Source organism: Ictalurus punctatus, chromosome 10 (assembly GCF_001660625.3).
Source record: "Ictalurus punctatus breed USDA103 chromosome 10, Coco_2.0, whole genome shotgun sequence".
Taxonomy (NCBI): Eukaryota; Metazoa; Chordata; class Actinopteri; order Siluriformes; family Ictaluridae; genus Ictalurus; species Ictalurus punctatus.
The window spans coordinates 9,615,519-9,640,191 of NC_030425.2; the positions used below are offsets into that span (position 1 = coordinate 9,615,519).

General features: G+C 39.4%; 1 protein-coding gene across 9 annotated transcripts in view; it reads left to right on the forward strand.

The window, feature by feature from the left end:
* adgrl2a (adhesion G protein-coupled receptor L2a) overlaps positions 1–18,174 on the forward strand; it is a 115,656-nt gene extending 97,482 nt beyond the window's left edge. For 2 of the 9 annotated variants that reach the window (XM_017477547.3, XM_017477548.3), the window contains 10 exons: positions 149–322; positions 528–737; positions 1,203–1,423; positions 2,457–2,523; positions 5,490–5,581; positions 7,877–8,045; positions 8,255–8,383; positions 8,872–8,968; positions 10,404–10,532; positions 16,184–18,174. In XM_017477547.3, coding sequence (XP_017333036.1) covers positions 149–322; positions 528–737; positions 1,203–1,423; positions 2,457–2,523; positions 5,490–5,581; positions 7,877–8,045; positions 8,255–8,383; positions 8,872–8,968; positions 10,404–10,532; positions 16,184–16,935 — 2,040 coding nt within the window. In that variant the 3' untranslated portion in view covers positions 16,936–18,174. The other 7 variants (XM_053683221.1, XM_017477555.3, XM_053683224.1 and 4 more) reach the window with 6 other exon arrangements.
* The last annotated feature ends 6,499 nt before the right edge of the window (positions 18,175–24,673 follow it).

The following is a 24,673-nucleotide window of genomic DNA, read 5'->3' on the forward strand; positions in this document are numbered from 1 at the left end:
TCTTTCGCAACGGCGCTGCAAACTGAGTGCTTTACAGTTTGTTTGTTTTTGTTTTTTTCCCAGACGATTCTTAAGGAGAATTAATGCTTTATAATTTATGTGTCCAACAACATCAATCATTTGTCTTCTTTTTTTTCTTCCCCGTCAGATGCAACACTATTTCAACTCAAACTGCTCCTTTTGGAATTACTCGGAAAGGAGCATGATGGGATACTGGTCCACACAAGGCTGCAAGCTTGTTAAGTCGAACAAAACCCACACAACATGCTCGTGCAGCCATCTAACAAATTTCGCCGTCCTTATGGCTCATCAGGAAATGCTGGTAAGATCATATCGGAAGGAATCGACGGTCCGGTAACCCCCTCACCCTCTTATTTGTCGAACAGATATACAATACAGGCTGTGTTTGTAGCTCTTAGGAAGCCAGAACAGATGGTTGTGGCACACATGATGTATCATTGCCTTGGCAAAACATTTTATTCATCTCCTCCCTATATGTCCACTCCTTCCGTCCTGTCTTTCTCCAGGGCCCAGGCAGAGAGCACAAGCTGCTGCTGACGGTCATCACTCGCGTGGGCATTGTGGTCTCACTTGTCTGCCTGGCCATGTGCATCTTCACATTCTGCTTCTTCCGTGGCCTGCAGAGTGACAGAAACACCATCCACAAGAACCTTTGCATTAACCTCTTCATTGCCGAGCTCCTCTTCCTAATTGGCCGCAGTGTGACAGAACTCAGGGTAGGCTCTGAGGGTGAACCATTGATTTCTGTGACTCAGTTATTTCTGTCCTACATCATGTCACACCAGGATGTCTCTTCCTCCAAGAGAAAATTTAAACAATGTCGTTTTTTTCAGCGGCAGTGCAGGAAAGCAGTGAGACATAGTCAGCGTGTTTGATTACTTGCTTCGTCATGTCCTTATTTTTTTCCCCCCTGTTCAACATGACTGTATGCACTTTTTATATGGATTTGGTTTCTGAATCAGAAGTATTCAAACTGTTAGTGCAGTATTGTTAATAGGCCCGTATGTGATGTTTTAGAGCTCCATTTATATTCCTTTAAATCATTTGAACGGGAGACAAGCTCTACATAATGACTTTTTTCCCGTTCAGCCCTTGTTTATGTCAGTGCAGAATATAAGTTTTGTGTCTTTTTAACGGTAGAGGTCGTGTTTCTCATGCTGTGATGTCTGTGCGTGTCACAGATTGGTTGTGCGATCATCGCTGGGATCCTGCATTATTTCTTCTTGTCCTCTTTTGCTTGGATGTGTTTGGAGGGAGTTCATCTCTATCTTATGCTCGTGGACATCTTCGAGAGCGAATACTCACGGAAGAAATATTACTACGTTTCGGGCTACCTGTTTCCCGCCATCATCGTGGGCGTGTCCGCGGCTGTGGATTATGGGAGCTATGGAACAGAGAAAGCGTGAGTGAACGCAGAGATTTGCTTTTAACCCGGTGTTTAAGCTTTCTCGTACATAAGGAGCGCAGTCTGCAGCATGGTTTTTTAAACACACACACACACACACACACACAGAGTAAATCTTTAAGAGGACACCTGAAGTGACTGTGGTTTTTATCGGCTCAAAAAGCCTCTAGCGAGCTCTTGTTTGTAAAACACTCTCTAACAGAGACAAGTGCTGCATGGGAAGGCTTTTACACAGATTAATGATAGTGTTTTAGCTCAGGCTAGAGGTACTAAGGGCTCCTGTATATGTGTGTGTTAATGTGTGCCTAAAACAGGTCACAATGCCATGTCTAAGCTATTTCTTAATCATGGCTAAAGGTAGTAATGTAACTCATACACAGTTCTACAGAGAATTATATGGAAAATGAGGGCTTATGCTTGAGCCGGGGGGGGGGGGGGGGGGGGGGGGGTGTCAAAATGGTCAGATATAGCTATCCTTGTGGGGACATTTGGCTGGTCCCCATGAGGAAAACTGCTTTTGAAGCTGCATTAATAATGTCAATGGGATGTCCTCACAAGTGAGGATAGTAAGACAAATGTGTGTGTGTGTGTGTGTGTGTGTGTGTGTGTGTGTGTGTGTGTGTAATGTCTTCTGTGGTTTCTATTAGCACAATGTAAGTTTGCACTAATTTAGGTAATCAATATTTCCTCCGGAGGTCACAGACAAGAGCACCTAGATACTTTTACAGACAATTACCATCTTTGAGCTGCATTTAACAGTAATGTATACACTGGCTTGCCAAGCCTACAACATCGTAATGTGATCCACACCAGACAATGTGCTGTCTTAGTGAGGAATAGTGTTCTCTTTTTTTCCCTCCCATCAATCCTTATCAAGAGATGACATTGCTTTCAAAATAAATGATATATATATATATATATATATATATATATATATATATATATATATATATATATATATATATACATGCTATATATCACAACCCGAATTAGGTTTTTAATACGTCTGATGGTCTGTTCCTCTGTGTAGATGCTGGCTGAGATTGGACAACCACTTCATTTGGAGTTTTATTGGACCTGTTACCTTCATCATTATGGTATGTTCAGTCTTATTCTTGCCTCTGTTTGCATATGCATCTGCATTGGAATGTGAGTGCATACCAAGTGGGAATAAGAGAAAGGAAAGGACCTGGCCAGAATTATACACCTCATAGTTTAAACAATAATTGACTTCTCCAAGCCAGTGACAGATGCTGGGACAAGAAGCACCACGGCGTGAAAACATCAAGCCAGGCCGCCTTTGTTATTTCCCTGGCTTGATTCAGCCGATTGTAGCGCTTCGATTTCTGCACAGATCAGTTCAGTCTCAACACACCCAGTCAATGTAACCCCAGTGTCGGAGAGAAGCACTGTAAAAGGCTAGTGTGAAAGGTCTGAGTAATGTTTTTGTGGGAATAATTGTACCATGATGCAGAGAGACTTTCACAACAGAGCATTAAGGTATCATTTTATCTGCAAAAAATGCCCAGCCTGCTAGTGAATTCCTAACATTAAATGGCACACAGAGATATTCTTTCTTTTTTCTCTAGCATGCCTTTTCGAAAAGTAGGTGATAACTTTCCCTGATGGTACAGCGCTCTCAGCAGCATTTCTATAGTTGGTTTTGAGGAACGTTCAGGCGAAGGGCATATATGACGTATCATAATGACACAGCTGCTGTTCAAGCATGCAGTTATTTACTGGTTATGACTTCGCTGCCTACAAGTAGCAAAAGGCCTGTGGGGAGCCGAGAAATAGAAGGATATAGAAAAAGAGAGCATGAAAAAGCAGAGCGAGATTCTAGCAGGTGGTATTTACATGAGCTGTTTGGCTTTAGAGTTCTGCTATCTACTGGTTCTCTCTCTCTAATCTTTGTCCTGGGTCAAACCTCGTCATCCTGAAAATGAAGACAGGAGGTGGCAAAGGTGGAGGAATGTTTGACCAAGGCCAGGTTCATTATGCGCAGATGACATGACCTCCTCAAATGCTGTCAAACGCTGAGATTACAGTAATGGAAAGTGCTGCTTGTCTTACAGTAGCGGGGGGAAACTCAGGTTCATGTGGCAGGACACGTGCTGAAAGTTATCAAGCACTGAAAAGAAAAAAAGCAGAGCAGCGACCACTAAAGAATACGCTCCACTAACAAGTTGCAGATTAGACGTCCCCCTGAGTTGAAAGCTCTACAAAGGGCTCTTTGCCGAGGCATGTGGGAGACTCTCATTTAGCCACTTCTCTGCCAGGAACCATATGCCGGTTTGATGTATGTGTTGGCAACAGCTCTGATTACCAGAATCCGTGTTCCAGTCATCTTCAACACAAGGCCCGTGCCCCTTACGAAGCTGATTTATTGTTGAGGACTCAAGCAGCAGGACTCGCGGTTCTCAAGGAGTTGTCGCAGCCCATTTTCCCAGTTGACAGTGTGAGATGAAGCACAATGGCTGCGAGTTCTCCAGGGAATCGCCGGGACCAAGGTTTCCCCCTAAACCCATGACCCTATTTCTATTAACACAGTGCACATTTATACTAATAGAAATAGGGTTTCTCAGCAAATTGGCTTTGTCCTTGTCAGTAGGAAAAGCGGTTTGGGAGGAGGGAAGGAAAACGCACACAAAGACAATCTCATTATTCAACGGGCAACACTCGCAGCAGCCTGATTTTAGAGAAGAAGGAAAAAAAGAGGAAAAAAATACAACGCTTCTGCTGAATCAAGCTTGAAAGGCCTAGGGTGGTCTTTTAACTTTGAAAAACAGTGCTCCTTCTTCATTGCTCTTTAAAAGCGGTAGTTCCTGGAAGCTTTTGGAAGCGTGCAGGCAGCCAGAGGTTGGCCTGCTCTGGGACACCAAGGGCCATTAGATCTATGTAAAGAAGAACATGGAAGTAATGAGTGGTCTCGAGGCATCGGATCATGACGCGTCGTGAGCTGTTTGCATCATCCGGACAGCTCCATCTGCACCTTTAATATTTCATCCGGTTCATGCAGAGTTCACTGGGCACACACGCCGACTCCCACAGCGCGGTAAAAAGCTTTCTCCACAGCACAGCTCAGGGCCTTCTATATGGAGAAAGAGAAGAAAGAGAGAGAACAGCTCTCACAAAGGTAGCGGAAGCCCCAGGGAGGGCAGCAGGGAAAGTGATTTGGTGGTGTGTGCTGGCCGAGAGGGTCGAGAGTGTATGCTTGCCTTGCTCCCCATGCACACACTCCCTCTTCACCTGTCTCATCAGATCCATGTCACCACTCCAGGCAGTGTGAGAGTGCATGAAGGGCATTTCAGTACACTGGAGTCACGCCAGTGCCACCAACGACTACGTCACACCAGCAACACGGCAATCTGCCAAAGGGGCCCATACATTGTTTTTTTTTATTTTATTTTGTTGTTCTCATCTTATCCCTTCCTTCATTCTATCATTGGCATTTGTGTCCTGTCACTGACTCCTGTGTAACAGCTGCTGAAGTGAGGGAGGAGGTGTATTGATTATCTCTGCTGCTGTTCGAGCGCAGTGTACAAATCAATTGTGTGGCATCGAAGAAGCAAGTTGCCGTGTTGAAGCTTATTTCGCCCCAGCTAGCGGTGGTGTTCATGAGCGGCGCTACGGATATGCTGTTTTTTCAGCGTTCACAGCGCATGCCATGCCACATTCTAAAAGGATCGTGCAACCTCAGCCGTTTTTGTGTATGTATGTGGACATGAGTGTGAGAACACAAGAGCGTGAGTCATACAGAGATATACTATTCATTCATTCATTCATTCATGCGTTTTCGTATGTGGCTCCATTTACATAAATAATGTTTGTCTCCTGTTGTTTTCACTTCCCTCTTAACAGTGCTTGTTGTTTATCTTGCAGTGTGCTGGATTTTGATTCATCTTTCACACCCTTATCAATATAGAATCACCCAGCAGTTGGCTCCAGCAGTTTCACTCGGGCCGGCTGTTTTCCGCGAATGCCTCAGATGAAACATTTCTGTCTTTTCATTTCCGAGTGTTATCTCCATTTATTAACACAGGCATTAAATCTTTTCCAACAGCTTAATCTCATCTTCCTGGTCATCACAATGTACAAAATGGTGAAGCACTCTACTTCATTGAAACCAGACTCCAGCAGGTTGGAAAACATAAAGTAAGTGAAGCTGTTCCGAGTTTTGATATTTCCTCAGTCCAAAACTGTTTTCTGTGTAGTTCATGTTCTGAAAGAGTATGTAGTAGAAAGGACAGAAGAAATTCATTCTCTCTGCCTTTTTTGGGAATGTCAGCTATGTCCAGAATATCTCTGAAAGATGACATCACTGACAGAATAATATATAAGGAAAATAATACTTTGTTTTTTGTGTTATTTTTAGATTCCAGTGCTTTGATAGTGATTATATAAGTCTCCTTAAAGTGTGTATGTGTGTGTGTGTGTGCGCGCGCGTGTGTGTGTGTAGCATTGTGCAGCAGAGAGAATGAACAGCATTCCCATGTGTTTCATTTGGAAAATAACAGAACCAGTTTGAATAATAGGAAGGGGAATATGTCTGCGTAGTTCACTCTCTGGTCCTGCAAGTGTGCTTATTATTTAGTTTAATGTTTAGTAGTAGCATTTAAACAGACCTGCATTTTCAAATGGTCCGTCCTAGTTTGCTCAGACAAAAAAATGCTGAGTTTCATCAGAAGTGACTGACAAGGTTTTACAGTGATGGAATAATGAAAAAAAAAAAAAAAGAAGAAGCAAACAAAGGAATAAACAAAATGAATGCGGTCCAGATTTCTCAGACGTATATGTTACACGGTGTTTTTGTTGATTTTGCTTGTACCCAGTCAGAACTCTTTTTTTTTTTTTTTTTTGAGCTTGCAGGGCCAAGGATCGTAGCCTACATGGCATTGGAAGCACTATTTGCATGCTGCATGTGGAGAGAGCTAATCTGTGGCATCTCCTTTCTTTTCTCTTCCCGTTTTTTCCACATCTACCCCCTCCCCCTCTCTTTATCTTTCTGTCTATATCTCTTGCTCTCTCTCTCTCTCTCTCTCTCTCTCTCTCTCTCTCTCTCTCACCCTGCTCTTACCCATACCAGTAATTATCGCGTTTGTGATGGCTACTATAATACCGATTTGCCTGGGTAAGCTCTTACCATATATCACAACCTACGACGGCCACTCATAAAACGTTAGCGCCACTGTAAATGTTTCATGGCAGAATATTTATATACACGGGCCCGTTTCCAATATAATTTCACTAGACCCCTCTCTTGTCACATGGACCTGTTTTAACCGTTATTGTTTGTATAGCTGTGCTCACATATTACATGTTGAATAAATCAAATGTTTCTAGATTGCTGTTTAGTTGAAAAGGGGAGTATAGGCGTAACACAAGAAGGCCCACTATGACTGTAAATCTTTATTACAGTACTGCTATTGTCTGACTCACTTCAAAGCATATGTTCCACATTTGTACAATATCTTATGCTACGTAAGTGAATTGGCTTGGCACAATGTACACTTTCCAGCCTCATCATTTTAACATACAAAAAAAAAAAAAAAAAACGATAATGATCATCATCTTTCCTCTGACCCTGCCAGCTTCATGTCTTTGCAATTTCCAGCTTCACAGTTTGCTTTTTTTTTATTATTATTATTTTGTAATCTTTTTTTCTTTTTTAAACTGGACTGTGATCTGTCTGACCCGATTTTGTCTCTCTTCCCTGCTTACCACGCTCTCTAGCTATGAAGATAATAAACCATTTATCAAGTAAGACCGTCAGCTAGACGTTTCTTTCTCAGCCTCGTAGTTCCCCTTTCATCGCTCTGCCACTCTCGTCAGTGTGCCTCTGACCTTCCAGCTCCCTCATCCTCAGTTTAAAATGCCCATGCTCCATGTTTGTCAGTGCTCTTATCCGCCAGCAAGGGTGTCTGAAGGTTCCCTTGAATCTTCACACACCACGCCTCCTTTCTCCTTTTTCAGTTCCTTTCTGTCCTCTAACTCTATCTCTTTGGTTCCTTAGCTAGCCAAGACGTGTTGTCAACGCCATACGATTGCAGTCCTCAAGTGCAATATTCCTTCTCTCCTCCTTCTAAATGCAGCTCAAAGTGACGTTCCTTCACGTAGTAGTGTGGCACACACCAAATTCCCACACTCTAAATATCTTAATATATGACTGAGAACCAGATTGATACTTGTGCATATTTATTCATTTCTTATTTATTCAAATCTCGGTTTTGTTCCCTCACATTTCCCATTTCTCCCAGCCCCGGGTCAAATAATATGGACCTGTTTTTAAAAACTTTATTGCACCATATATGTTTATCCCCCCTCCTTTTTTTTTCTTTGATGTTTTACTAGATGTCTTACTTTCGAGCCATCATCAGTGCCTATTTTAAAGCCTCGCGTTTTTCGGCACCTTGCAGACTCACAGTTGGTGTTATGTGTCTGTGTTTGCAGGTCCTGGGTTCTAGGAGCGTTTGCCTTGCTGTGTCTTCTGTGTCTTACCTGGACCTTCGGTTTGTTATTCATCAATAGCGAATCCGTCGTGTTGGCCTATCTCTTTACCATATTCAACACCTTCCAGGGAATGTTTATCTTCATCTTCCACTGTCTGCTTCAGAGAAAAGTGAGTGTTGCTCATTTCTTATAGAATCTGCTTTTTATTTTTTTATTAAAATGGTACATTTAGTATATTATCTTAGGTTGCCTGTTAAAAAACATCTCTAAATGATATCTAGAGCACATGTGTAATATGCACTGACCCAGGTTGATGAAATTGGGTATAAGAGCTGTTGAGTTCAAATTCGGGAACCCCAAGGACACTTTGAATTGCAGGTTCGTCGAGAGTACAGCAAATGCCTCCGCCACACATCTTGTTGCAGCAGCTTGCCAAGTGAGAGCTCCCACAGTTCCACAAAGACAGCAACAACAAGGACAAGTGCACGCTACTCCTCCGGCACTCAGGTAAGCTCAGTACACGGCGCCTACAAGAACCAAGCTGACCCAGTTTCCTTTAGGTTTCAGGAAGAGACGAAGCGCATTGTGAATAGAAAACAAGATTGTGAATTGCAGGCTGAAACGATAACATAAAACGCATATCATCTGTAACCTAGGATGATTCTACTACGGCATGCAACGAAGAATTGCATTGATTTTTAAAGCATTCTGACGGATGATGTTTTTTTTGTTTTTTTTTTTTCTCTGTACACGCTCCCGAATATCGAACTGTATCTGAAGTTGAAATATTTTGTAGATAATTTGGGAGATATGTAATAGAAAAAGGGGAATGATTTTGGTAAAACAACACCTCTTGGATTTCAGGGTTATGATACTGGTAGGATGTCAGTTAAAATGATTTTGTTATAGAGAGAGAGAGAGAGTAAAGAGATATCTTTCTCTTACTGCCAACAAAGTGAGCCAACTCTTAATTGCTGTCTTTGTTAATCTAACAGAGCCGAATCAGAAGAATGTGGAACGACACTGTAAGAAAGCAATCGGAATCCTCCTTTATCTCAGGGGACATCAACAGCACATCAACCCTCAACCAAGGTTAGTCAGAAACCATTGATGCTACATTAGAAGCATTTTAGTCGCTTAAGCTCTTTTGTGAACTAATACGTCCCTTATTAATTCAGAGCTAGGGATGTTAGGTTATGATGTTTCCTTTGCCAGTAAATGTTAATGGACACTTTGTTTATCAGTACTAAACTACAGATGGGTGACGAACTAAAGGGAAAACAATCTAACGTGTGATAGAACATATAGGTCTGTTAGAGACCGTTCCCATCAGGATAGGATAAACACGATCAGTCAGAATAAGTCTGTGTTGATTTGGAAGGACCCTTCCCTTTAAGGCTGCATGACCATAGAGCATAACAGAGCCACTGAGGAGTTTTTTTCCCTTTAATTTGTTACCCATTTGTGCATGTTGTAAGGTCTAGAAGAAGGTAGCCTTGTGCGGTGTGTGTGTTTAAACTAAAAACCACATCCTAGAGAAGAAGTGCACATTTTAAGTTCATAAGCTCCTTTGCTCCTAACACACACCCAGGCACATCAATTAATCAAGATGTACAATCACCTAGTGGATGCTATTTGAAGGACTTAGAAAAAATGTCATTTATTATTTAGCCAGGGCACAAATGTATGATGATGAGAAGATGATGTTCAACTCTAGCTGACCCGAGTGGTAAGGTTGTGTTCCTCAGTCATCGCTTTGGCTTGCTCTAAAATGCTAAAACAGTCCTTCATGCATGCATAAGTCAGGAGAGGCTGACATTCTTTTCCTCTCTTCATGCTTCTGTTCCTCTGCACTGACTGAGACAACAAATACTTCAGAAAGGAGGTTTTTTTTTTTTTTAAACTGTCAGTCTCATGAGTGAAAATTAAATTCCAAAATGAACACAGTTACTCATGAAATGAGATGCTTACCAACTGGTATCATCTGTCCAGATAAATGTCAAGATTTTGAAAGCGGGTAGATCCTTTTCCTCGTACAATGGAACTGGCTTGCGGTAGTAATGATAATGATTATTGGTCATATATACATATTTGAAATTCACACAGTGAAATTCTTTTCTTCGCGTATCCCAGCATGTCAGGAAGTTGGGGTCAGAGCGCAGGGTCAGCCATGATACAGCGCCCCTGGAGCAGAGAGGGTTAAGGGCCTTGCTCAAGGGCCCAACAGTGGCAGCTTGAACCCCTGACCTTCCGATCTGTAACCCGTTAACTGCCAAGCCACCGCTGTCCCGCCATGTTAGATTGATAATATGATGGCAACCAAGCGTTTCAGTAATAATTATCCTGTCATCATAACAAATAAAAGAGTTAATAAATAAATCATTGATTCTGCAAATATTATATAAGATGTTTCATAGTAAATGAATGATAATGTACCAGCTTTTATTCAACCTTAAATAGTACGAGAGCTTATATTCTTGTACATGTGCTCTGAACTTATATCTTCTCCTCTGTCTTGCTGATCCAGGAATGACGGCCAATTATCTACTAACAAACCCTCTTCTACGACCCCAAGGCACTAACAACCCGTACAATACCTTACTGGCCGAAACGGTCGTATGTAACACTCCTACGGCTCCCGTCTTTAACTCTCCAGGTGCGCTTACTAAATCACCGCACTTCTCTACTGTCCTCTGATTCCTGTGCTGGTGCATTGTTTATGCATCTATCTCTCTCTCTCTCTCTCTCTCTCTCTGTTCTATAATATATATATATATATATATATATATATATATATATATATATATATATATATATATATATATATATGTATGTATGTGTGTGTGTGTGTTTGTGTTTCTGTAAGGCTGCTTTGAGACAATGTCCATTGTAATAAGCGCTAAAGAAAATAAAATTGTGTCTGTGTGTGTGTGTATATATATATATATATATATATATATATATATATATATATATATATATATATGCACACACACACATACATATATATGAATTCCAGATGGAAGGCATATACCAAAATTTTGTTTAGACAGAACTGAAATGTTTATTACCCTGGAAACATTTCACTATCATCTTCGATGTATTGTGAACAATTCCTCATTTTAAGACTCAGCCTTTTATTTTATTATAGAGAGCAATACTCTATATGTTTCTTTCACAGTATAGTTAATCCCTCTATAATTATTGATATTGATTTCTGATTGTGTGATAAATTGTATTGCATTTCAGTGCGTAATAGGTGAATATTATGAAGCAAGCTGAAGCTTATCATCAAAAATGTGATGTGGAAACTTGAAGCCTTATCCAACACCCCCCCCCCCCCCCCCCCCCCCCCATTTATTCTGTTGGAATTAAAGCCAATTATGCATAAACAAGTTAAAATTGATTGGTGTCCGTTTCACTAGTTTCAGCCTAAAACACAATTAAAGCATATGTGACTGTGATTTACAAGCGTGCCCCAGGGTGTGACATTCAAGTGCTGTGACATTTTGGAAATTGATGTGAAACCTTAATATCTGTTTGCTCTGCTTTTTCCCTCTTGCTGCATGCCTCTAGCGACCTACAGAGAGACAAGTATGGGAGTAAAACTTAACTTTGCCTATCAAATGTAATTTTTTTTTTCAGCATGATTTTTTTCTAAAAAAGCACAATCACTGGTTTAGCCTCAGACCATCTATATTCAGTGAGCAAGTGGTTCAGAAATCTTTAAAAGTTGAAATACGATCATTATCTGGACTGACTCTTATAGGGAGTGAGGGAGAAAAACAATGAATCATTATTTGAGTGAAGTATGCAAATAAAATTGAATATCTTTAACACTTTTAGTAAGAACCGAGCTATAATAATAATAATAATAATAATAATAATAATAATAATAATAAATCTATATCAATAAGAAGCTAAAAACTAATGATTATGAATCAGATATACCATGAAAAGGAAGGAAAAACAAGTGATGGAGCAATTTTTTTTTTTCTAGCAAAAATCTGACTGTGTGCCACAAATGACTCTGTAACTGTCCCTGTGGTACTGGAAAACATTTTTAACATGCTAAATGTGGAAGATATGTTGGTTATATCATCACTGCAGATTAGGTGTAACCTTAGGGAGTAGAATTGAAAAAGATATTGGTGTAACACTGCGTCACTGAGGGTACAGATGTACACCATATGACATTAGTGATGAAGGATTATAACACATCTGACTGTATGGCACAGGATGCCATAATCATTCATTTAATATCCTTCAATTTAACATGAGCTAATGCATCAAGCATCTATTAGAAGTGTTTTAATAACACCAGTGACTAAAACAATAGGATAGGATTAATGACCTGTACAATAGGATAAATACAAATATTTAAAAATATTTCATATAATGGTTATTGGAAACAATAAATTGCCCCCCCAAAAAAAATCATAGCACATGTCGATGACACGTATAATACAAGAGGTTTTATTAAGTCTGTAGGATTGAGATTTGATTGAGGACATATGAACGTCTTGTCATTTGTGTAACCAGTCTCCATACATAGGAAAAATTTACACTTTTTAGCAAAATGTCTTCTAAAATTGTTCATACTTATTTTTTGTTCTATTTATTCCAAGTAGCCTTTAAGAATGCCTTTGAGAAAGTAAGAACGTATTGAAATCATGGATCAGGATCAGGAAGCTGTCGCATGGTTGCGATGGACATGCAGTTACATGCATAACACCAAGTTCATCCCGAGTGGGAGAGACGACTCTGTGTATGTTTGCAAGGAAAGAGCAGTCATGTAGAGGATGTTTCTTATAGATTCAAATAAATAACCATATCAGTCAGATGTTTTAAATGTAAAAAATCATTTTGAATATTTAATGTTTAAAACGATTTAAATGATATTAATTTATTGTATTTATCTTCTTTTCTTTTTTAAAAAAAAATTTTTATCCAAACACTTAAATAGATGTTTGACGCATTCATTAGCTTGTATTAAATGTAAGTAATTCCTGTGTCACATGGTCAGAGCAGTTATACACAGGGTGTCCCAAATGTCTCCATACATAAGGGAAAGGAACACTTACTTACTTATTTATTTATTTATTTATTAGAAAAATATAACTTTATTTACAAAAATAGCATTTTTAACCCCAGTGACACTTGTAACACACTCCATCCAAATAATGAACTATAAATAAATGTCTTAGAGTCATTACAGTAAATGTTTGGCACTTTTCTGTGCATAATTGGAATTAAGTCATAGAGATGCATTATGCTATCTTCACTCCTCATTAAATTATTATTGTTATCACAAATGGATGATATCATCTGGATCACTCCTATTAACTTCTGCAGATAATTTAAATCAGGATAGCTGTGTGGTAAAAATGGTTTTGCTTTTCTTTAGCAGCGGCTATAATTTCCCTTTGTGTATGTCTTCATTCCGGATAGTATTTCCACGTATAATCAGGTTTTCTACATGCAAATTATTTTTGCCCGTTACCAATGACAATCATAATAAAAACATTATCACAATAAAACACATAGAGTCATGTCAAAAAATAAGTACACCCCATGGAAATTGTTGGGGGTTTTTTTTTCCTTTTTTTTTTTGTTTTGAACAAGCAAACTTTTGATCCTTATTGAAACAGTGCCTATTAATGACGTTGATACGCTCTATCAAATGACACATAAAATGGACATTTTGTAGTAATTTTCACAATTTAAAGTAACAAGAAAAATTAAAAAACAGATACAAAAACAGAAAAAGTAAATATACCCCTACATTTATCACACCTTCAAATGCATAAAATTGGAATCAGGTGTTGAAGATCGGGTGCCAGTGATTAGAACCTGCTTAGGGAGTGCAGGTGGAACCGGTCTTATTTATACCCCTCTCATATCTAGTGTCTGGTGTTCTCTTTGTTATTAAGATCTAAAGGGTTCTGTGAGGCCTTCAGAAAAAAAAGGTTGTGGATGTCTATGAGCCTGGCAAGGGATTTAAAAAGATCTGCAAATTATTTGAGATACATCATTCCACTGTAAGGAACACCATCTACAAATGGCGCAGATTTCAAACGACTGCCAATTCGTCCAGAACTGGTTGTCCTAGGTAATCAGCCCAAGAGCAGACCATCTGATGCAAAAACAAGTCTCCAAGAACCCCAAAATTTCATCACAGGATCTTGCAACTGTTGGTGTGAAAGTGCGTGCTTCTACAATCAGAAAGAGATTGCACAAATTTGACCTGCATGGGAGTTGTGCCAGGAAAAAGCATTTGCAAGACCATATAGGCAAAGACCAGGCCTTTTGGAATAATGTGCTCTGAACAGACGAATCAAATATAGAGTTGTTTGGCCACAGGAACAGCAGACATATTTGGTGCAGATCAAAGACAACTTTTCAGGAGAAGCACCTCATACCTACTGTGAAGCACGCTGGTGGAAATGTTATTGTTTGGGGTTGCTTCACTGCCTCAGGGACCAGAGAGCTTGCATTCATTGCATTCATTGATTCAACTATGAATTCTGCATCATATCAAAGAGGATAATGTTTGGTCATCTGTCCGAAATTTGAAGTTGAACCGAAAGTGGAGCTTTCAGCAGGATAATGATCAATGTGCTCACTAGCACACTCGCAAATCCACCAAGGAATGGAGGGTTATGGAATGGCCTAGTCAAAGCCCGGATTTGAATCCCATTGAAATGTTGTGGGGGGATTTGAAACGGGCAATACATGCAAGAAAACCCTCAAGCATCTTGTAACTGAAAGAATCTTGCATGGCAGAGTGGTCAAAAATTCCAGCAACATTTATTCAAAATGCCTACAAGAAGTTATTTCTGTTTAAGGGAGCAATACTAGCTTTTGAGGCCAATAGTGCACTTACTTTTTCCTCAGAAGAATATCACATCTATCGATATTTCTGTTGAATAAATGGGTGAAAAAGCTCATTTTCCTTGTGGATTTGTTCAAGTATATCAACTGGGGTTTTTTTTAACAGGCACAGTTTCAAAGATGATCAAATGTTTGCTTGTCCAAATATGGCAATAAATAAACCATTTCAATGGGGTGTATTTATTTTTTCACACAGTTCTGTAGAACTTCTGATTGTTATGTAGAATGTTATGTAGTTCATAGACGGTTAGATAGTTCTGTTCGTTTTTACACACATCATATCTGTAATGTTTACCAAAATGTTTCCTTTTATTCCCCTTTCCCTCGATCCCAAACCCCTTCTAAGCATTACAAATGTTCGTCTCATAGTCTGCTTTGTCCTTTTATTCCCTTTTTGATTTCCAAGACCTCCATTTGAGGAGATGCCAATAACTGCTGACCCAGTGTAGACTTTGTGATAAAAAAAAATAATAATAAAAAAAAATAAAACAGAAAAGGGGTGGGGGAAAAAAAACATTTGAATCTGGCACTGCAAGCTGTGAGGAGAACACAGAGCTGTATTTTTCAGATCGACCTTTACCTGCCCAAGGCAACAACGCTCACATACCCACTCAATTAGCTGCAGACTTAACGGTCCAGCTCGCAAAAACAAACTGAATGGTGACATTTAATGAGGAGAGAAGCTCTTAATTGTCTATCAGATTTAATTTGCTGAACCCTTGCTCACGTTGATTTTGTCAGTGATTACATCATGTTTTACAATAAAATCATTTGGGTTTTTTTTGTTTTGTTTTGTTTTTTTTTTGTTTTGTTTCTTTCTTTTGTCCATCAGCTACTCTTAGGCCAGATAGCCTGAACAGACAGACATGATGTGAGTTGTCTCAAGTTAGTCATTTCCACTTGCCCGTCTGTCGTGCTGTTGGATGGTTGCTTGCTGGCTTCTTCATAGTGAGAGACTTGGCTGTCTGTGTTTTTCTTCTTTTTAGTCCCTTTTTTTGGCCATGTGCTTTTTTCATTTCCTTTTTCTCATTTCCTCCCACCTCCCCACACAACACCATTCTCACTCCCCCTCCCAAAACAAGCTGGAAGACTAATGAATTATGTTAATATTCTAACTTGCCCATCTGTGGCTCCACTTTGGCAGTGTCCTTTACAATGTGTCTGTGACGTTTGTGCTATTTTATTTATTTATTTATTTTATGTTGTTTAGGATGTCTTAATTATCATGCATCTAACATCATGAATAAATGCTTTAGATTTAAGTGTCATGCTTGAAATCTAAAGCCAGTCCTAAACAACATTCATTATATATATATTTATATATACATATATATATATTTTTTTACCTTTTCTATCGTTACAGGGCCAATAGTGACTAATGTACACCCCTCCTCACATGTTCTGTTGTTGTAGGACACTCAATGAATAATGCCAGGGATACAAGTGCAATGGATACTCTACCGCTAAATGGTAACTTCAATAATAGCTACTCGCTTCGGAACGGGGACTACAGCAATGGTGGCATCGGCCTAGATGAAGCCGCCTTCGAGAAGATGATTATCTCAGACCTGGTGCACAGCAACCTGAGGACATGCGGCAAAAAACAGCGGCACGAGCCTCATATCTCCACTAGAAATGTAGCCAGGGGAGGGACCAGTAGCAAAGATGAAACCACTGTAGCCGAAACTACATCCTTGGTGCCTGTGGACAGCGAGAGCAGCCATTTAATGGTGGGGAGTCTGAGCTTGCACCATCACCACCACCAGCACCACCTGGATGCCCCTCTCATCCCCCAGCGGACTCACTCCCTCCTGTATTACACTCAGGAGAGAGCGAGAACCGAGCCTACAGCTACAAAACACAGTCTGCAGCCACCCACTACGGACTCCCTGTACTCCAGAGAGCTGAACCTGAGAGACTCGCCCTTAACCGAGACCAGCCTCCAGACAGAGCAACTCTCGCCCTCCAAACACAGCGAGGACGAGGACGCCTACTACAAGAGCATGCCCGATTTAGGGGCTGGCCAACAGCTACAATCCTGCTATCAGATGAGCAGGGGAAGCAGTGACGGTTATATAATCCCCATCCCCCAATCCCCTAAAGAGGAGTGCGAGCCAGAGGTGGACGTACGGGAAGGACAGATGCAGCTCATCACGAGCCTTTAATATGTTCTTTTTTTTTTTTCCCGCAAAACAGTCCACACCAGTTACCACAAGGACACTCGGTACTAGGGGAGGGTTTAGAACATGGTTCATACTTCATCTCTCTTCGTCTTTCACTACGTTCCCCTCAGAAACATAGCTCTCCACTGTTTCGCTGACATCCCCAAAGACGTGTAGACCAGTGTGGCTGCATTGCAGTGTGAGTCCGCTTGTCTAAATCAGCGCCGATGTTGACTGTAAGAACAATCAGACGTGGGATTTGATGGACAAGCGAAGTCTTAGCGCTGCCGACGTCGACGGACTCAGAACAATGGAATGATTTCACATAAAAAAAGAGAAAAAAAATATACCAAATAATAGTATTTCCTGTTTCAGCTCGTACAATGTTTGTTAGAGGTTGTACATAGGGTCACATATGTCAAATCCAGTTTTGTATTATATACAAAAATGGAGTTTCCAGCACGTAAAGTAAGCAGAGGTGTGTACTAAGATATTCCTAATGGGACTGTTTATTTAGGAAATTCAGTAGTCTGGATATATGGCCCCATTTTTACAATGAAGATCAGATTGTGCTGTATAACCACTAGCAATCAAACCCCAGGCCTTATCTTTTCTTGGTTGTACAGTAAAACCATCAAGGATAATGGCATAAAAATCTATATTTTGTTGTATTTCAGGTGCATAATAAGAAAGCAACCTTAACTATAAGAAGGAAACATTTTTAATTAAGACTTTTAATTAAGACATCCAGAAGAGGCTATTGTGTTGGGAAAAAAAACATTGCACATGTTATAAGAAAATGATTTGTTCTTACCGTTTATTCATCATGGTGTGTTTGGAGGAGGATTAAGATGAAATGAGTGGACGCAGAGCTTAGAGAGGTTGCTGACATCAAATTCTATCTTATTCAGGAAAATTAGTTTGCTGCACCAAAGCATCGGGCTTTAGGAGGAAATTAGGATTTTTCTTGCCTTTGTTTAAAAGATTCTCAGAGAATCTGTACAGGCATGAAAGTCACTCAAGTCCACAGCCAAACACCGGGATTTCCAGACGCATCCTTCGAAATAGATTTCCGATATTTATTTATTAAATTATTCTCAATGATACTTTTTAACTCTTTTGTGAATACATTACAGCACTGGTTCATTCTTTGCATTAACATGTTAGTAAGGAGCCCATACAAATAATGTAAAGTTCAACACTTGTTTAACAATAAATAAATGTGAATTTTTGGCTATTATAGGATGTTTTTTATTCCCATGACTTCAAATGCTGTGTGTGTGTGCGCCTGCGTCTATGGTAAAAGAAGTGCGTTGCTTGAAAAATGAATTAGTGTTTCCATTATTTTGACAACTATCACTGAGTTTTTATCTTCAAGCTCTTTTCAAGTGGTCTTCAAGGCTGTTTGCAACACATTTAACATTTAAGAAGAGCTTTACTAAGTCACTTCACACTGACTCCTGTTTAAAACCACGTTATTTAACAGCGCTGTTGAATTAAAGTTTTTTGAATTAAAGGTCGATATTTTATTTATTTATTTTCTAGCAGCATGACTTGCAAGGAAATGAATTCTTTTTAGCAAGATATCTTCCAAAATTTTTCATACTTAGTTTTTATATATATATATATATATATATATATATATATATATATATATATATATATATATACACAATGCCTAAAACATATTGTAATCATTCTCATGGCTGGGGCAGGAAGCTGCTGCGAGGTTGCAATGGACATGTTAACAAGTTCATCACGAGTGAGAGAGGAAACTCTGTATATGTTTACAAAGAAATGGCAACCATGTATAGGATGTTTTGTACATAAAGCTACATTTTGATAAAAGGTCTTAATTTCCCCAATATATGGAGACTTTTGGGACACCCTCTATATTAATTATAATCAATTTCGAACTTACAACTTAGGATGCGCCTCATAAACGGATCTTTTTTTTTTAATGTAATCGTTGATCTGCTGAAGTCTATTTAGCATTTTTAGAAGGATTCTTCAGTGTCAGAGCTTGGTAACGGTTTGTTTCTTGGTAACATGACTAACATGTGTGGTTCTTTCTTGTTTAGTTGCTTGTTGTTGGTGGGGGATTTTTTGACGGGGTTGCCTTATTAATTTCAAGAGAGGAAGAAACAGAGGCTGGTTTAACAAAAGTAGTAGTAGGAACTAATTTGTTAGAGTAAAGAGTACAATGTCCATCAATCCATTTTCTGTACTGCTTATCCTACATAGGGTTACAGGGAGCCTAGAGCCTATCCTAGGGGACTCTGGGGACAACCCATCACAAGGCACAATCACACATTTGGAAATGCCTACAACACATGTCTTAAGCAGAGTAAACCCTGAAGCACGGGGAGAACATGCAAGCTCCATGCACACAGGGCAGAGGTGGGAGTCGAACCCCCAACCCAAGAGGTGCGAGGCAAACATGCTGACCACTAAGCCACCATGCCTTCTTTAATAAATGAATCTTATCTTTGCCAAATTGCTGTGGAATAAGAGGAATAAAGCACTTCGAGATGTGCTCTTATTGAAAAATAGTCAACTTCAAGGTGGTGATAGTAACATGTGCCGCAACACACCATTCTGTCATTGATTCTTTTTCTATAACAGCACACCCCTTCATGTTTTATTCCTTACTTATCAGAGAGGCTAATTGAGAAATGATGAGAAATCTACTGTTCACATCCCCTCAACACTCGGCTGTATCGCTTTCCTTTCCAAAAGCTGGAAACCTTTGTGAAACGTTTGATTTAAAAAAATAAAAAAAATCACCACCTCCTAGTGCCATCCATGTCTCCTGTCCAATGACCCGAAACTCTCTTGCTCGGATCCATCTGTGGTTTTCCTTCCATCACACAGTATCGTGTCTGTCACAGTGCTCTGTCCTCCTATAACCCTAAACTCTAAAGCTTGTATGACAGGTACAGATCAAACAGCAGAGCAGAGAAAAAAAAAAAGCACTTTCTCTCATATCCTGTACAGTGATGTTCTTCCGTGTTGTTTCGTCTTATATTCGGGATACATCACGTTATCGTAAAACAGAACAGGAGTGGAAAATCTCAGAGAATCAGCACTTCTTTAATTGATCAGGTGTGGGACACATGATTTAACCTTGAATGCAAGTGAGCATTGATTATGTCTTGCCTTGCTGAGCACAGGAATGTTGCGTGATGGAAAGAAGCAGCAACAAATATAATAAATGTCTCGTATGTGTTGTTGATTCTCATTAAGATTCCAGATGAATGCTCGGACAGAAATTGTCATACAGCTCTGGTCCATAATGCCTCAGGAGCTGTTGGCTGCGTTTGGATTGGGATTTAAGTTATATTAGATCAGTTTCAAATATTCATCTGCCTACCAATGCAGATGTTTGTGCCGGTAAAATCAATGTAAACACCATACTTATTTCTCCTTCAGTTATTTTTCAGTGAATTTTTTTTTTTTTTTTTTTTTTTTTATAAATAAAACCTGCTAGTCGACTGCTTACAGTCATAACCAGCAATATAACAAAGTGTCTTATCTTACATAAGCAATATCTCCTCCGACAAATCTCCATTCATGACAGGTCATCTTGTGATGTGAGTTTAATACTTCCATGTGTCATCTATATTATTTCTCTGCAAGTCATCATAAGGATGCAGCTCTTCTTTCAAAATGTAATATCTTCTGGATACAGGATCAGCTTTAATAAAGCACTAGTCCTACAGAACCGTTCTTGTAAGGAATTAATTTTTTTGTTGTTTATGTGTACTGGCTAACGCAGGTTTTCACAAGTAATTGGCGATGGGATGCATATTAAAAACTGCAAGTATTTACTCAAAGCATTGCACTGTATGTTTCTTTTTTAAGTCTTGAATTATTCTTTAGCAGAAATTCCAAATGGGAGGGTTTATATGTTCATGTTTCTATTTGAAATTGTACTTTTAGTATACCACTCTAATAGTACTATTAGTGCAGAGGCGTACAGTGGCTTAGCGGTTAGCACGTTCGCCTCACACCTCCAGGGTCGGGGGTTCGAGTCGCACCGTGGCTCTGTGTGTGTGGAGTTTGCATGTTCTCCCTGTGCTGCAGGGGTTTCCTCCCCCAGTCCAAAGACATGCATGGTAGACATGATTGGCATGTCTAAAGTGTCCGTATGAATGGGTGTGTGATTGTGCCTTGCGATGGATTGGCAGCCTGTCCAGGGTGTACCCCGCCTTGTGCCCGATGCTCCCTGGGATAGGCTCCAGGTTCCCCGTGACCCTGAAAAGGATAAAGCGGTATAGAAGATGGATATGGCATGGGAGCGTGACATGTGGATGGGAGAGGAGGTTCGATGTAAAGCTTGTGAGACAAAGGCCATTAAATGATTAACGGGTTTTGTATGTCTCTGAGTATCTGGCGTAAATCTGGATTTCTTCATTCATTTATTTCTCATTAGTAAGTGCTTTATTCTGGTCAGGGCCACTATGGTTTAAATTGCCTTTTTTTTTTTTATAGTTTTGTAAATACAATGTTCATGAGAAATTATGTGCAGGTACAAAGAAAAATAACGTTGGGACTGGGTGGAATGGGTCAGACTTCCTTCAGGAGTGGGAGTGAGAGGGAAGCAAAAAAATGACAGTTTCATCTACACCTCTTCAGTTAACTATAAAGTATCACATTCCATTAAAAAAAAAAAAGTGACTTGCAGTAGAGCTGTAGAACTGGCTTTGTCTAGTCTGAAATATTTCCTGCATTCTTTACGATCTGCCTCGCTACTGTTTTTCCACCATCCCAACTAATCGACATTCCCCACCAGTGTTGCAGACTCTTTTCAGCAGAAGGTAGCCAGTGCATGCTTGAAACTCATAGAAACCACCAGATTATGTCAAAAGGCTAATTTGCATATTCATTGAATCGTCATGATTATTTGCATATCAAAGAACATGTTACATGAGGAATGAAGCTTTTCTGAAGAATAGAATAATTTTATCAGAATAGAAAATAATAGATTCTAAAGTATTTCTTGTAAAAAAAAAAAAAGAAAGAAAGAAAGAAAGAAAAGAAAGAAAGAAAAAAAAAGAAGGAAGTCGTCTTTGGCCATTCCACAACTAAATATTTATTTATTTACAAAATACTGTGATTTCTATCAAGAATGCAGACAAAATGAGGCAGCAGTAGTGATTAGTTGGGCAATAGACATGAAGGAAATTTCATCAAGATGAGAGTGATTAGTGTTTGGCTGTTGGGTAAACAATGGTGATCAGTGATTGGTTGTTGAGAACAATGGTAATCAGAAGCTGTTGGGAAACAGTGGTGATCAGTGATTGGTTGTTGAGAATAATGGTGACCAGTGATTGGTTGTTGAGAATAATGGTGAACAGTAACTGGTTGTTAGGGAAACAATGGTAATCAGTGATTGGTTGTGGAGGAAACAATGGTGATCAGTGATTGGTCTTTGGGAACATAGGCTCAGATAAGCGCAACTCAGAATTTACAAACTGGTGGTGAATTGGCAGAACCTGTTCTCTTGTACAACAGCAGCAGTGATGTGAGCAGGAGAGCCATGTTGACTGCAAGACAATCACTTGTCTATAAACTCACCAAACTCACCTAGTGACGGTCTCAAACTTGGCATCAGTTTTCCCACAGCAGTGACTAGTGAATGTATAATTTGACGCATCAGTTAGTCTGTACAGCCCTAGCTGTGAGTCATCACCTGACTGCTTGCTGTATTAGTCTCAGGTAGAGAGATTTTCTTGGTGATGGTGGTGTATAATTTGACCGTAAAGCATAGAGAAGCGTTCAGTGTTTTTCTTTGAGCTGGATGAAATGACTTCATTACTGCAAAGTGACAACTTGAATGCAAGAAGCTCAGATGTACATGTTTTTATTTAACCGATAGGCCAAATTGTCTTTGTTCAATTTATAGCTCGGATACTTTATTTACCTTTGGAAGTCTGCTTCGATCAAACTGAAGCTCAGTGTACATGAGAGGAAAAAAACACATAAAAAACAACAACAAAGGTAGCAGTATTCGAGAGAGTATGAGAGCTATGTTAAAAACTAGAACATCTTCACTGAGGATGGATAAATGGTCAGTGTTACTAGAAGCCCAAATTTGCAATTAAGAAAAATAATCTAAAAGCAAGCCACACAGATACACAATCATTTCTTAACTAAATATATCTGTTCTGTATAAACTGTACACAAATATTTAGACCGATTGACATCTCCAAACATGAAAGTGAATGTTTGTGACATTTTTATTAATCCTCTATTTTTCTCTCTCACTTTACTAGAAGCCAATTCCCAGTAAAGGTTTGTTCACTAAAACATGATTCCCCCAATGGATATAAAACGTAGCACTGCATCTTTCTGAGCTGCTCTTCCTGCAGTATTAGCAAGCACCTCAACCCAAACAAAAAGGAACGGCTGTATCCTCGGGGGGGAGGTTGGGAATGAATGTTCTTAATTCAAATTTATTTCAATAAATGCTGTACTGCGTGATAGGACAAAGTGGCCCCGAGTGGCAGCTTGTTTTAGTTTATTTCCTGCGCGTTGTGTCCTGGTGCCGAGCTGGACTGCATTTTAATGAAAAGAGCGGCTCACAGTGTTTTGGCAAAGCTTTAGCTATTCCTCTTTATCAGTAGCAGAGTTTTTATAACAGCAAAGTCATTTGAAACCATTCTATTACAAACAAAGTTGTGATAATATAGTGATATGAACATCTGAAGTAGTTCCTGATGACATTATGGCAAACTGGTATAATATATGATTGTGTTACGATTTTTTTTTCTTCTCTTGTATTGTGATAAGATTTCTAAAAATGAGATAGCCTGCGTTTTGTTAAAAAAGAAAGAAAGAATAAATGAAATACAATAGTTTAGTTTTTAAATAATAAGAAGAATAAAGAGTTGATGCTCATTTGACCACCTGCTCAGCGGTTTTATCTCTATACAAAAACAAGCTGCGTCAGATCCCATGATGCATTAAAGTGCACCTATTATGGTTTTTCAAGTATTACCTTTCATATAGTGTGTTATAGAGCTGTTTGATAAATCAAAGCGCACGACAAACGGAGTTATCGCCATCCCCGAAAGAAGGAAGCGATTCTGAACAGCTGAAACAACTCGTTAGTGATTCCAGACTTTACTTCCTGTACTAACCTACGTAGCTTTGTAACAGAAAGTCCCGCCTCTGGTCTTCATCCGCCGATCGCGAACAGACTGAGCTGAGGCTCGTTATGGTAGTGGGCATTTCCTTTTTGAAACGCTGACAGCGGTAAACCAATCATAACAGACTGGGACATCTGACCAATCAGAGCAGAGTATGCTCTCTGAAAGGAGGAGTTTAGAGTGAATCCTTTAGAACGGATCAGTGAACGAGTCGTTTGTGACACTGGAAGGAAAAAAGCTAATGCTGTAGATTACATTATGAGCACAGTAACGTGTTATTTTGACCTTGGATGCATGTAAATCTATTGTATGAGACCTTTAAAACAAAATTAGGCACGTTTCAAAACCGTTAGGCTAATAGGTACGCTTTAAGTAAGGAATAAAGCATGACAAGGATGAGTTATAGGAAAATAATCAACGTCAGGGTGATCCCAACACAGAGCGGAGTTACTGTTACCACCACAAAGTGGATTATTTTCCAAAAACAGCATGTCCCAAAGTGTTTTATTCCCCTTATACCATTATAGTTTGCCAGTAATTGCAATTGTTCATTTATTATTGAACAACATGCTGTGCTTTTTAACCAT